The 14,148-nt window shown below is 37.3% G+C and overlaps 1 protein-coding gene across 1 annotated transcript in view; it reads right to left on the bottom strand.

Annotated features, from left to right (window-relative positions):
* Positions 1 to 3,838: 3,838 nt before the first annotated feature.
* The window catches only part of UBA2 (ubiquitin like modifier activating enzyme 2), a 31,556-nt gene continuing 21,246 nt past the window's right edge, over positions 3,839 to 14,148 (bottom strand). The window contains exons 14-17 of the mRNA XM_016166083.2: positions 13,627 to 13,723; positions 10,176 to 10,281; positions 8,519 to 8,655; positions 3,839 to 6,995 (exon numbers count right to left, since the gene is read on the bottom strand). Coding sequence (XP_016021569.1) covers positions 6,817 to 6,995; positions 8,519 to 8,655; positions 10,176 to 10,281; positions 13,627 to 13,723 — 519 coding nt within the window. The 3' untranslated portion in view covers positions 3,839 to 6,816. The remainder of the gene's footprint in view (positions 6,996 to 8,518; positions 8,656 to 10,175; positions 10,282 to 13,626; positions 13,724 to 14,148) is intronic.

The raw sequence follows: 14,148 nt of genomic DNA, 5'->3' as shown, positions 1-14,148 counted from the left end.
ACAGTGAAACAGTGTCTGGCCCAGCAGCTCCTCTCTAGCGCCTCTCAGAGCTGGCAGAATTCCAAAGCCCTCACCCACCCATGCTCAGGGTGAAGGGGCAGGCACAGGTGGAGGCAAGCATTTTGGGGAGCAAATATGCAGAGGAGCCATCTCATGAAAAACGACCTTCCATTCTGAGAGGAAAAATAGATCAACAATGAGATGTCACATTTCACATTCTCTACCATTTAAAAACGGAAATATTGACAAGACTGTGGTGAAATTTGCATATGTTTTACTGGTAGGGGTACAATGGTACAACATGTCAGGAAGAGCAATTTGGTGGTATTACATACAACCTCACAAAAACATTCTTGTAAGCAGAGAATCTACTTGGAGAATCTACTCCAAGAATCTACACTACGGAAGTAATCCAAAACACAGGTAATGTAAGCACAAAAATGTTTAGCATATTATTAATGTAATCTATAAAGTCCTAGGACCTCCGCCTCTGAGAAGGAACTCAGAGGGAGCTCTCTGCCCTCAAAAGTAGTTCTTAAGTTCCATCCCCACCTGCCCCATTTAGAGCTTCCAAGATTTAAACACTATATTGGAGTGCCAGTCAGCTAAAATGCATTACTAACATTAATAGTAATAAATAACAACAACAAAAACCCACAACCAGAAACAACCAAAAAGGTTTGCTTTCTCAATCTCAGTCATCTTAGTTGGGGCTGTTCCACACCTAAGATGGAAAGATGGTGGCCACAAAGAAGTTGGTCAGCTTTAGGCTCCACCTCATTATGAAAAGTGGAGCGTATTGCTGGGGTACAAGCAGACTTTGAAGATGGTTGGACAAAGCAAAGCGAGGCTGGTCATCTCAGTAACATCTACCCAGCCCAGAGGAAACCTGAAATAGAGTACCACACCATGTTGGTCAAAACTGGTGTCCATTACTACAATGCAGTAATACTGAATTGGGCACAGTGTGTCGAAAATACTACAGAGTATGCACGTGGCCTCTCATTGATCCAGGTGATTCTGATATTGTCAGAAGCATAACAAACAGACCGGGGAAGAGTAAATTGTGCAAAATTTTTCTTCAGTAAAATTGGCCAGAACTTGTTTAAATAAAATATAAAGAAATAAAATGTTCGCTGTTCAACATTAGAACAAAGTACTTCCATGAAGTGAAAAATACATGAAGTGATTTATAAATATATTAAAATATTTAATGGTGTGGAGAACCATTGTCATGCTAAATGGAAACAAAGTAGTATTCAAAACTGTGTGGTCTCTTCTATATATTACCTGAATGTGTCCCAGACTCCATCTTCTTTCGTAACCACTGTGTTGGCTCTTTCTCAGAACCACAACGGGGGAAAAGGAAAAGAACAAGGGCCGGCTCATGGGGTTTGAAGCATTATTCATGGACTGGCCACCCAGCCTCCACTAACACATTCTCTGTCCTCCACTGATGTTCTCTTCACCTCTCTCTCTGACCTTTTTCTTCCTGGGTCCAGTCGTGTGCAGGTAAATGTTTAACAACTAGTGCTTTAGGAGAGACTTGTACAAATCAGGATCCCTGATTTATAGCATTTGCGATACCATCATGATCGGTTTCAAATTATCAATATGGTGTAATTGAACAGAGTTGAGAAGAAATGGGTAGCTGGCTCCAACCACCACTGCCTGGGGCCCGCTGTTGGAAAAGTTTTACAACAGAATTGCTGGGCCTCTAGATCATCCTCTCAGGTTAACCAGTATCTTCCCATTGTCTAGGCAAATGGATAAGCTCAAAGGCAGGAACACAACATATTCGATATAATCTTGCACTAAGTCTTGAACTACCATCTTTTCTTCTAAGGCCTCAGAGGCTAATCTTACCCAAATTCCATCCACACTAATGGTGATTTTTAAAAGAGATCCCCCTGAGTCTCTCCTTGTAAACTAGTTCCCATCAGACCCCCTTATTTGTTTGTATTGCTTGGACTCCAACTATGGACACAATTCAGGAGTCTTCCCAGTCTTGGGATACACTCGGATGTCAGTGAAATGTGGCTATATAACTTGGGTTTACTAGAGAAGGGGGACCGCATGCAGTCAAACTCCACATGGAAGAATTGCTTAGATCCACACTTCTCTCCTCTCAGCGAGAGGAAGTCTTTACCCTTATCATTTTTCCTGGGGAAAGCAGCAGGAATCTTTCCCCTGAAGCACATTTTGTACCTCTCCCAGCTCAACTCCTGGGGGCTGGTCATCCCATACACAAACAGCACCAGGCCCAGGATCTATGTTCTGTCTGATCCACTGGGAGGCCATCTACTGGAAGTTGTGCCCCAGAGGATTTTTCCATCTCCTCTCCTCTGTAGCCTAGCTCTTTCAACCAGATTGGGTCCACCAACTTCCCTTGGTCTGGGTATCCTCTTAGGTCTCTGGGGGCACAGAAGTTTCAAAGCATTGACAGCTGAAGCTGTGGACAGCTTGGTTCCTTGATGTAAGAATTAGGGTAGGAAATGACAATTATGGCTTGCTTCCTTCATCAGGGAGCAAGTGGTCATCTTAGAAGTATCTTCACTTTCTTGCCCTTAGAACCTGATCTTGCCATCAGGAACGGGAATTTAAGCACAAACTTTTTATGAGGAAGACTTTGGCCAGTCTGCAGCATTATGGCGGAGGAGCTATTTTGGGATGCCCAGATTCCTAGTTTGGGTAACACATTTTTGAGCTGCAGATTGGTGTTGATGAGTTTGTGATGCTGGAAGCTATCACTGGGACCAACTGGGAAGCTTGCCAACACACAAGATGTTAGTCCTCAGATCTCCATCCCACCACCTATTGCTTCCATGAGATGAGAAGTTGGGTTTCCTTGCACACCAGCCCTAATGTCTTAAGGCTTTCAAAGGTTCCTATCTAGGCTGGCAAAGTTGGCAAGGTTTCCCAAGAAGTGCAGTACAGTGCAGAGTAGGGATGTTTATAGAATGAGTGACATAGTATGCACAATGCTCACATTGTTCTAAAGATTGACTGATCTCCTAAAAACCAAATACTGTTGAAGATTTCTAAAGTAAAGCCCGAGGACATTTTTGGCACACTGTACATTCTAGTACAATTTTTGCTCAGTCTTTCCTTATGTAGTAAGTCATCACTTGTCACAAGATTAAAAATTTTTAAAGCTGTCAGCAAAACTTCCAGAAATATTATCGAGATAATTGTCTTCAAAATACAACCAAGTGCACAGCAGCATCATAGTTCTATAGTTCAAAACTTAATTGATCCGGTGAGAGAAGTTCAAACATCTCCCAAGGAAGCTTTTGGCTGGATTTTAAATTATATGCAGGAGGGGAAAGTTTCTTGTGTGCAGAATGCAAAGTGTATTCCCAGTATGAAAGTGTCTATAAAAATACTTCTCTAAATATATCCTCCTACAAAACGTTCATTGGAGATTCCAGACCACAGGAACACTGCTGCCGTATGCAAATGGAAGGCTTCCACCACCTCTACAAGTCCCAATAACTAGAAATACCTACCAACATTTTTCTCCTGATTTTTTACTTTTTAGTTTTCACTTTCTATATATTAAAAAGGGCTAATGGGAGGCTTAAATTTGCCCGTTCCATAGGCAAGTCCATTTCAGACATGTGTGCCATCGATGGGCAATTTTTGGGAACAGGTGAACCAAATCCTTTCTGAAAGCTTATAATTAATCTACTGGAAATAACTTGGCTGTCTTAGTTCTCTGAAGGCTCAAATGAAAGAGAATTCTTCCTAAGTCACAGCCTAGCAACAAGAATGAGTAGAGCTGACTTCATCAATGTTGGATCCAGGAATCACTGTAACACTTTCTCATGCCAAATTATACTTTTAACAATCTTTATTGCCTGATTTCAATCATATAGTCAGTACAAAACTTGAAAATGTTACATAGGCACAAAAGGAAAATACACACCATATATATACACATATATATATATCTCCACTTTTATTATAAAAGTTTTCTGTTGGCTAACACAATAAACAATGTATATAGGCTCCACCTAAATGTTAATTTTTGCTTTTTTCTTTCTGTATATTTTGTGGAACCATCCCTAATATTCTGAGAATAAGGACACTGTCCTACATAAGAACATTATCATACCTAAGAAAATAATTCCATTATCATCTATTCCATTTTCAAATTTTCAATTGTCACAAGAATTGTTATTTTGCACTTCTAGAATGACCCACATTCTGTACTTGTTTCCTCTTAATGTTTAATTTGTTCCTCTACTCCGCTATTTTCTGTCAAGTGGAAATTAAGTCTAGATGCTGTATTAGATTCAGGTTAATATTTTTTGCCTACGTGCTGTTGTATTCATCTCATCAGGAAAAATGTATAAGGCTGTCCCATTAATGGTTAGGTTTGATCATTTAGTGACAGACATTAGTCGATCATCTGGATTAATTTTTTTTTCCTTTGCAAGTCATCTATAAAGCAGCATTTCAAGTACTATATGAAGATTCTGTTCTTCAGTAGCCTTTTACTAAAGATTTTGGCATCCACTGATGATCTTTGTCTAATCAGTTAAGGGTTCAATTTCTATATTAGAACACTGAATCCTCATGATACAACTGAAAAATTCTTTCATTTGAGCCTTCAGTATGCAGATTCTTTGGAACCATGGACTCTCGACTCTCCAGGTAAACTTCAGTCACCAGACTGCTTCCAATCTGGTTGGAAGATGGTTTGCCACGCTGTATTTCTGGCTGGAGCTGCTGAGAAAACACCCTTAATAAGCCTTGTTCCCAGATCCTCATTGAAGAGACAACTCATATGGAAAAACCATAAATACAAGGCCAGATCTAGAGTGTCTCCCCCATAGTCAGACCTACCTTGTTGATAAACTCTGATTTTATAAAAACAGGTAGAAAATGAACAGAATTTGCTAGAAAAGGTAGTACTAATTGTTGAAAAGATGAAAACCACTGGCCTGCCAGAACAGAAACACCTCTACAGATCACATTGACACACTTTTTGCCATGTACATTCAAAATGGCAAAGAAAACAAAAAAATATATATAAAATGCCAGAAACACATTGTTGACGATTGTGTCTGAAAAGGCAGGGTGAGGTTTTAAGGAATGAAGAAAAGTTCAAACTTCAAATTTCTGGAGACATTTTCAGAATTCAAAATTTCAAAATTGAAAACGATTACCAGTCAACCAAAACTACTTATTTTGGGGGTGATATTCCAAGGTATTTCACTTTTATCTGTTATATAGCTCTATAATTAAAAAAATTTTTTTTTCCTGGCGGAAAATGAAACACCCTCTAAAAATCTGAAGGCAAAGTGAACCTCACAGGCTCAGAGTTGTGAGTGGGGATCCCAAGTGCTTGCAAATGCTGTTATCAGAAAGCTGGAAGTCAGTCAATCTGGAGGCATTAAGCGGCATGCTCCTGAGAGCCGTCTTGTTCTATGATTTTTTCTGAAGGCTTTGATTACATGGTAATTTATAAATGATACCAAAAAAAAAAAAAAAAAGAGTAAGAGTTAATAAGCTGGGGGCAGAGTAACAATTACACCAAGTAGGACAATATAATGAATTATCAATTTGAAATTTAGTTGACTGTGGCCAATAACACCAAAGGCAGAGGTAGAAAATGGGGGAAACAGCTTCATGGTTTTCCGTTATCAGAAAACTTAAGGCACATCTGGGTGAGGAGAGTACCTAAGGGCCAAGGCACTCTGGGGTCCAAGACAGATGAGTGCTGATCCGTCCAGCACTGGTCTGGCCACATCTATGGGCGGGAGCTAGACCCTGAATGGAACACTCGAGAAGGAACTCCAATGAACTAGGGGACAATCCAGAGAAGACTACAGAATGAAGGTAAGACTCTCCCACTCTGAAACCTCAAATCCAAGGCTCCAAATTACTGGGACTGGGCAAAGATCACTTAAATGCTTTTAACAAAAGGCCAACTATTTACAATCCAAATTTAAAAAGCAACATTGCCACTAAAAGCTTTATTTTAGAAAGTACTCATCTATGGCAACAGAGATCTTTTAACCTTGACATCCATTACAAGTTAATTTTTTAAAAGGAAAGAATTTAGCATGCCTGCAATAAACATGATGGATAAACCCAACAAAGCAGCAGACACGTGAACTGTGCAGGCATGTGTAACAAGTATGTAGATGCCATTTATTTGGTCCATAAGTATAGTTGTATTTGAGTTTTACAAAACTTCAAATATAAATAACCTGAAACTGTAACAATACACAAAAACTGGCTTCTTACACTGACATACCAGGCAGTACAAGCTGAAAACTTGAGTAAATTAACATTGTTTTACATTAATATACATAGCGCCAGGTAACATTTAAAAACAAGTTTCAATGCATAGCACTTGATACTTTTTTGAATGTTTCAGTCAGTTAAGAGTATGAAAATGGTTAGATCTAGGCTAAAAATAATTCTTCTTCTAACCAAAAATAAAGGCATAATATTTATAACCAGGTATCAACTTTACTAAACCACAATATTTTAAAACTATTAAATGATACCTACGGGTTATTTACATTAAAAAGGCAACATGCATTGTGTTGTTTCACCTCATGACTGGTTATGCAAATGCTTTGTTCGAAGGGTTTTAAAACTATTATTTCTACATTCCATACAACATACCGCAATGTGTCTAACAGTTCTAGCAAAATGAATGCTTTCAAAGGGAGCAGAATCATCTTCAAGTCACTGGTGTTTTTTCCCTTTGGAACAAAGAACATAACAAATAAACCTGGTTCCAGATGCCCAGATGACCTAATGCAGTAAGTGGATTCTGTTTAGAGGCATTTCTGTTCAATCTAATGCTATAACATCATCAAGATCTTCTGTCTGTTCTGTGCGCGACCTCTTTGCAATGATACTCTCCTTCTCATCCAATTTCCTCTTGCGACTTCTCTCTTCACTGATGTCAGCATTATTCGAAGGACCTTCTTCATCTGAATCGACTATGAGTACGTCATCTTGCTCTTGTGCTTATTTCAGGAAAAAAAAGAAAAAATGGTTAAAAGTGTGGAGTTATAAGTGGCTCACTAGTACTTTATATAAGTGAAAAGACTAACTCTTCTGATAAACACCAAACTTAAGAATGGCCACCCTTAGGGAACTTTTTGCTTTATACATTACACATGTATGTACTGTTTTAATGTCTTCTGTAACCAGCATTTCATTTCTAACCAAAACAAAAAATTATAACAAGTATTACATATAACTCAAAGGAATTATTACAGTTCCTTGATTCTATGTCTCCAACAGAAAAAGGAAGGGTACAAATCCTAATATTGGTAGTGGTGGTGGCAGTAGTAGTAGTAGTAGTAGTAGTAGTAGTAGTAATAATAATAATAATAATAATAAACAATAACATATATATAGCACTTACAATGTGCCAGGAACTGTTCTGAGCACTTTGCATATAACAACTCATTTAATCATCACAACAACCCTATAAAGAAGATAACATTATTATCCATTTTCCAGAAAAGGAAACTGAGGTACAGAGAGGTTGGCTTGCCCAAGGTCATACAACAGCAGAGGATGAGGTCAGGATTCAAACCCACACAGTGGGGGCTCTAGAGTACATGCTGTTACCCTATGCTACAGTGGTTTTTGCACCCTCCCAGCAACTCCACCAAACCAAAAGCAAAGTACCTATCTTACTGCTACAGCCTCCGAAACCTACCCACACTAGGGGATCAGTAAATGAACATTTCAAATTATTATTATTAAAAAAAAAAAAAAAAAACTACCATAGTCTTTCCTCAAAAGAGAATGATGGACCTATTTTCAGAGCAGAAAAAAGGTCATGAACCCATGGCCCACAAGTGGGCCAAACTCTAGATAGTCTCAAAGTTCATCTTTAAAACTCTCAGAGAACATCATTCCAATGAACACCAAAAGACACAAGGACAAAAAAATGCAAAGAGAAGTAAAAAATTGGTAACTTTTATTTCCTAACTTAAAGAATGAAGAGGTATATGTGTGTGTGCTGAGGGGTTGAGGGAGGTAATAAACATCGAAATCCAGCACAGTAAAAAGCACCAAGCGGCAGCACTGAAAATCCAGGCAAACAGCCTCTGATGCCCTTTCCAAAATCACACTGGTTCTGGGAAAACTGAAATGGTACAATTCGATATTTACCAACCATCTCCTCACTCAAAATAGTCAGATGCACTGATTTTTTCATACAAAATCCAAAACTACTAAGAATGGACAGTCTTTAGCCACTAATAAGCTCATTGACATTTCCAGTTGTAAACATCCACTAACAAAAAATAAGAAAGTGTTTCTATTTTTTGTAAGAATTTCCCCATCTTAAATGTCTTCATGGTTCATACATTCAAAACTCCATTAAAACAATCAATGCCAAACCAACACACACCTCTAGTAGTTCTATGGATTTCTACTTTATGGTTAATATTCATAAAATAATTGAAGTTTGTTCCTATGTAGTCTTGTTTGGTGGATAATTAATAACCTGCTGGTTGGGGCCACAACTCACCTGTGGATGTGGAAGGCTGAGCTCCATCGTCACTGCCATTGGTTATGCTTTTGGAAGCCTCTTCAGCTTGTTTGGGCCCCACTTTTTCTGGGGCATCACCGACTACTTCAAATTCAACATCCTTTCCTAGATCTTCACTGTAAGAGAACCACACACTATAAAACTGGATTACTGCTACAACTATTTACAAAAGCAAAGGTGCACCAGAGAGACACTGTTCCTCAAAGCTTCAAGTGTATACTATGTACACACCAAGTATTTGAATTCTAGCTTTCAAAAAGCTAAAATAAAAAACAAGACTATACATAACAGATTTTTGTGATAATTTGTAACTCTAACTCAAATGGGCAATACATTGCACCTTCAAATCAGAGAAAAGGTTTTTTAAAAACTATGAAATATCTTTTATTGAGTCCAAACTCTATGGCCCAATGTAGTTCTTTGCCACTATTTCTTCACCTACTATGTGAAAAGATTCTTACACACTCTATTCTGATCCTGACCAAAAGTAATTTGGTTTTAGAAGTAGGATTACAAGAATTCTGGGTCCCCCCCCATCTTTACAGGCAGCATCCTGTTTTTGTAACAAGTTCCCAAAAACATGTATGAAAGTTTAATGCATGAAAGTCAAACAAAAGACTTACATGTTATAAGGGGGATTCTGTTCCCAGAGAGCTAAAAAAATATGATAAAAAAACCCTAATTATGTCTCCTCTTTTAGACACCATCTGATATATTTCCATTTTATTGTACATGTCCTTTCATCATCTTTTCTCTCAAAACTCACACAAGCACACAACTGACATCCAACTGGTGTCTATTTGAGGCTAGTGATCACTCCTAGCCCTTTTCTCTTTGACACAACTTTGTAAAACTTACACTTATTACTAACCCACATCCAGTCTTCACTGTTATTTTATGCTTTTTATAAACTAAGTATATAAAATACAATATCCTTCAACTAACTACACAAGCTATATGTTTGTACAGAGATGGCGACACTGGCAAAACAACTGTGGACACAGCTGACAATGCTTTATGTTGGTTAGATGGCACCCCAAAGTCCTAAGAGTTCAGTTTAGGGGCATCAATGAGTATGTACAAAAATGCACCTTGCTCAATAGATAAAATTACCAAAGTGGAGGACCATCAGTATTTTAATTGTGCTATATATATGTAAACATTCTGTAATGCAAGCACTTTGAATGCTTTTTATAAAGGATGTAAAATCAAATAAAAATACATGACTCAGGAATCTATACAGGATAACTCTTAATATTAATAATTTGTTTTATGCAACAACTAGATTTTCCTTTCTTCTAATAAATCTTTAAAAGTAACAGTTTTATTCTATTTTAATTATCAAAATTAACTTACCTCTAATTATAACTTCAAATGCCTGGATTTCTACCCTCTTTCTGATCAGCCACCATTGATAAGTTACCCTTAAAACGTTTTTGCCTATCCCATTTATTTCTGAATTCCTAAATTTCTCTGTAGGTCAGACCTCAGGGAATTTAGTGGCCAACTGGAACAAATATATTGTGCAATTTCAAATGAACGGTAGTGTTTAAGGATAAGAAAACATGTTTTTTCTCCATCTACTTTATCTTAAATGTATATATTCAAACTATTTCTTACACTTAAAAGTTCCTACCTATGAAGGATGTTGATCAATAAAGTGTAGTCCTGAAGGAAGTCATCTGCTTGAAGCCGGCTCCCATTTCTAATTCCAAATTCTGACAACTTCTTATGATTATTAGCTGGAAAATTTGAAAGAAATTTAGATACTTTAGTTCTATTTCCATAGAGCAGTCATGTTAGTTTTTAAAAGGTTAATCTCTCACTTAAAGCTGAATTGTGTACCATAAAATGCATATGTTGAAGCCCTAACCCCATTATCTCAGAATGTGACTATTTGGAGATAGTACTTTTTAAAGAAGTGATTAAGTTAAAATGAGGCTGTTAGGGTAGGCTCTAATCCAATCTAACTGGTAACTACATTAGAAGCTAAGGAGAAAGACCTCAGGAGAAACCAAACCTGACTGACACTTTAAGGCCTGTAGCCTCCAGAACTATGAGAAAATAAACTTCTGTTATATAAGTCACCCTATCTGTGTATTCTGGTATGGCAGCTCTAGCAAACTAATCCACTAAAATATTAGGCACTTAGGAATTCAGCCCTGAACTTCCAACTCCCAAAACTACTTCAAGGGTATCAAACTGAGAAATTCTGAGAATCTTCTCCCACTCATCAAACCAAATTAATCTTAGAATCTTAGAGGAGTCAAAGACAATTTTTAGCATTCAAACTATATTCTGTTGCAAAGAGGTTATCTACAATAACTTCAACAAACTGCTTTTTAGCAAATTTTCATAACTTAGAAACATAAGCAAAATTTCATTTAAATAAAACTTTCATTTCTCAACATAAAAATTTCAACATTATTCAGTGAAGAGCTAGTGGACTCCCAAAAATAAATATTCTAACACCTTTGCTACGTGGATTATAAATATAGCACATTCAAGTGTTCCTCTCAATCGGCAAAAGCACTCAAATCCACAACTCTTCTATAGCACAGGAAATATAATCAATATTTTAACAAATATGTTATATATAGTGGCAGGTGGGTACAAGACTTATTAGGGTGACCACTTTGCAAGGTGTAGAAATGTCTAATCATTACGCTGTGCACCTGAAACTAATATAATGTTGTATATCAACTATAATTAGAAAATTAAAAAAAAATTTTTTTTAATGATAATAATAAAAGAAGTCTTTGAAGAAGGAAAAAACCTTGCTTCCTCACCTTGTTCCCTACTTATACTCCCTGCTCACAACGCTAAGTATTGAACATTTGTTTTGTGAGGGGCACATACTATATAGAACCTGCTGACCTGTATCCACAATGTTCAACATACTAAGTAAACTATTTTTTAAATTCTAGGCATGTTTAAATTTATGTAATTTTCTACATAATCAAACAAAATTTTTTTCTTTAGTTTTTATTATTTCTTCATTGCTTATAAAAAAATGTTTAGCAAGTCCCTACCTTGACCTTGAAATCCAGAAGGTACTGAGTTTCTAGTTCTTTTACACACAGATTTCTTATTTTAACTTTTTAATCTCTTCAGAATGTCTTTGAAAATATTAGTTCCCAACTAGACTTCTATTTCTAAAGAATTTTCACACATAACCCACTCACTAGTAACTCCTCAGACCCAACATATTCAAAAAGAAAAGTTTCTGTGCAGTCTATCCTGGTGAATTAGTGTCATCTGTAAAGCCAGAGTCCTGGCAACGGTCCTGTACAGGCCTAACAATGCTTCTCCTCCTCACCTGAACCCTGAATTCTGACTTTGCAAATTTCAAATCTGTCATCTGCTTCTATCTTAGTGAAAATTCCTCATTCATTTCACTTTTTTTCCCTCCTCCCTAGTTGCTCCTGCCTTCACTCTCACACCCTTAACTCACCCTCTGCAGATTATACTAGAAGGTAACCATTACTTCACTGCTTAAACCCTGGTGGGAGTAAGATACTGGGGGAGGAAAAAGACAAATACATGTTACATATCTGTCACAGAAAGTCCTCCAGTGCACCACCACTGCAAAACCCACTGCCAGCACCCCACCTTTCACTGAAACAAAATAACTGGCCATTCCCAGAGCCTTTATGTTGTTTTATAAGTCAGACCTTTACAGATACTGCTCATTCTGTTCAAATGCACACTCCCTTCTTTGCCCAGAAGGTCCTTACTTCTTCAAGAACTGGCCTGAGTCCTCTTTCTTCTGTAACACCACCCCCAACCCTTAACAGTTTCAATTCATATAATCTTTTTCCATAGTATTTCTTCAAGTGTACTAAATCTATTTGTTGATAATCTCTTCTCTCCTTCCAGGCTATAAAGTACTTTAAACCAGACTACTAGTGTTTTATTTGTTCTTAAATTGTGAATACTTAAGACTATGCCTATTATACAGACTCTACACATATCTGAATAAATGCTGTCTCACCCTGAGCAGCATATGTATACTTAAGCCACTGAGATTTAAAAAAAAATCTATTTATTTTCCATTATAGTTGACATTCAATATTATATTAGTTTCAGGTGTACAGCATAGTGGTTAGACACATAATTTATCAAGTGATTCCCCAACCATAAGTCTAGTTAGTACCCACTTGGCACTATACATAGTTATTACCCAGCTAAAACACAGTCTCCAATTACTCAGTATCCCAATTTCTTGACAAGAAAAAACAGTCAAGAAGAATTCTGACACTAAAGTTTTAATTTAAAGAAAGCTTGACATTTAAATCCCTGTTAAGATCTGGCAAAGTACACTGAATAAATGATCACTGAACAAATACGTAAATAATTAAGTCAATACAGGCGGAAACCAATGCCCCTGGATTTTGAAAGTAATAGTGCATTAGCAAAATTTGGGATATGAAGAAATCAACTAAAATGGTAACCCAAAAAGATGAGATGCTGAAGTGACAAAAGAAGTCTGAGGATTTCTAAGTCCAATCAGACTGGCTAGTATAGACCGAAGGAGGTGCAACCAGAACCAATTCTAAGATAGTTTAAACAGAATCAAAGGCATTAACATGAGAGATGGCTTACTTGAACTTTTAAAATAAAAAAGGTCTAGAAAGCCAAAACTGGGCACTGATTTTCAGCACTACTCTCTGCTCTACAGTTGGAGTAAACTATCAAGGCTTCCCCAGCCTTAGATTACCTAACTCTGACCTAACAGGCAGAGTGATCTTCTCATTACTCATTTAGCTCCCAGGATCCATGAAACAGGTAAGGCAGTTCCTTCGAGTGGACAAGAGCATGGAGGTCACTGTAAATGGTGTCTGTGCACTGGGTTATTGAAAAACAGTCCCTGAGACACACTGACAACACGAAGTTCCAAAATCTGGAACTGTGTAGTGATCCAACCAAGGCAATGTCATCTCGGGAGAGCAGCTCAATGACCAAGTATCTCCCCTTAAAGCTGTGACACTGAGTAACATATATAGCAGTGGACAAACTAATGTGCGCTCCTTCATTTAGGCAGTCTCTACCCAAATGATGGAGTGAATAAATGCAATATATAATACCTTCTGTCTCTCCCTCTTCTGAAGATATTAGGATTGTTCCTTTCCCATCTTCAATTTGGACATCTGGTGCTACCATAGCAAATTTTTCTTTTACTATCTGTAAGAAAAAAAGATTCAAAATATTAATATGTATAACTAAATACCATAAAAAAACCTAGACCTTTTTTCCATAAAGGCTCTTACTTTCCCCTTCCATTGGAAAGGGGCCAAGTTGTTCTAAGATACCTGGGGGCAAGCAGGAAAGCAGTAGGAATTCACCCAACATTTCATGCCCACATTCCATTCCCATGTTTGACCACAGATAGAGGATCAGATAAAAATTCCTCCAAATGGGGAACTAAGAACTCTGATTGGCTCTTGGTATTTTGTCCTTCCTTGCAGATTAAGTACTGGGCTAAATACATAACATGTTTTATCTTAGTCTCAATAACAACCCTGTACTAGCAGATGTTTTATAGATGCAGATTTTCTCATTAACCTGATTATCAGATAATCCTCCCCTTCCTCAGTTCTATCTCTCTT

The sequence above is a fragment of the Rousettus aegyptiacus genome, unplaced genomic scaffold, assembly GCF_014176215.1.
Source record: "Rousettus aegyptiacus isolate mRouAeg1 unplaced genomic scaffold, mRouAeg1.p scaffold_m13_p_14, whole genome shotgun sequence".
Taxonomy (NCBI): domain Eukaryota; kingdom Metazoa; phylum Chordata; class Mammalia; order Chiroptera; family Pteropodidae; genus Rousettus; species Rousettus aegyptiacus.
This window is presented reverse-complemented; position numbering and strand designations above follow the sequence as displayed.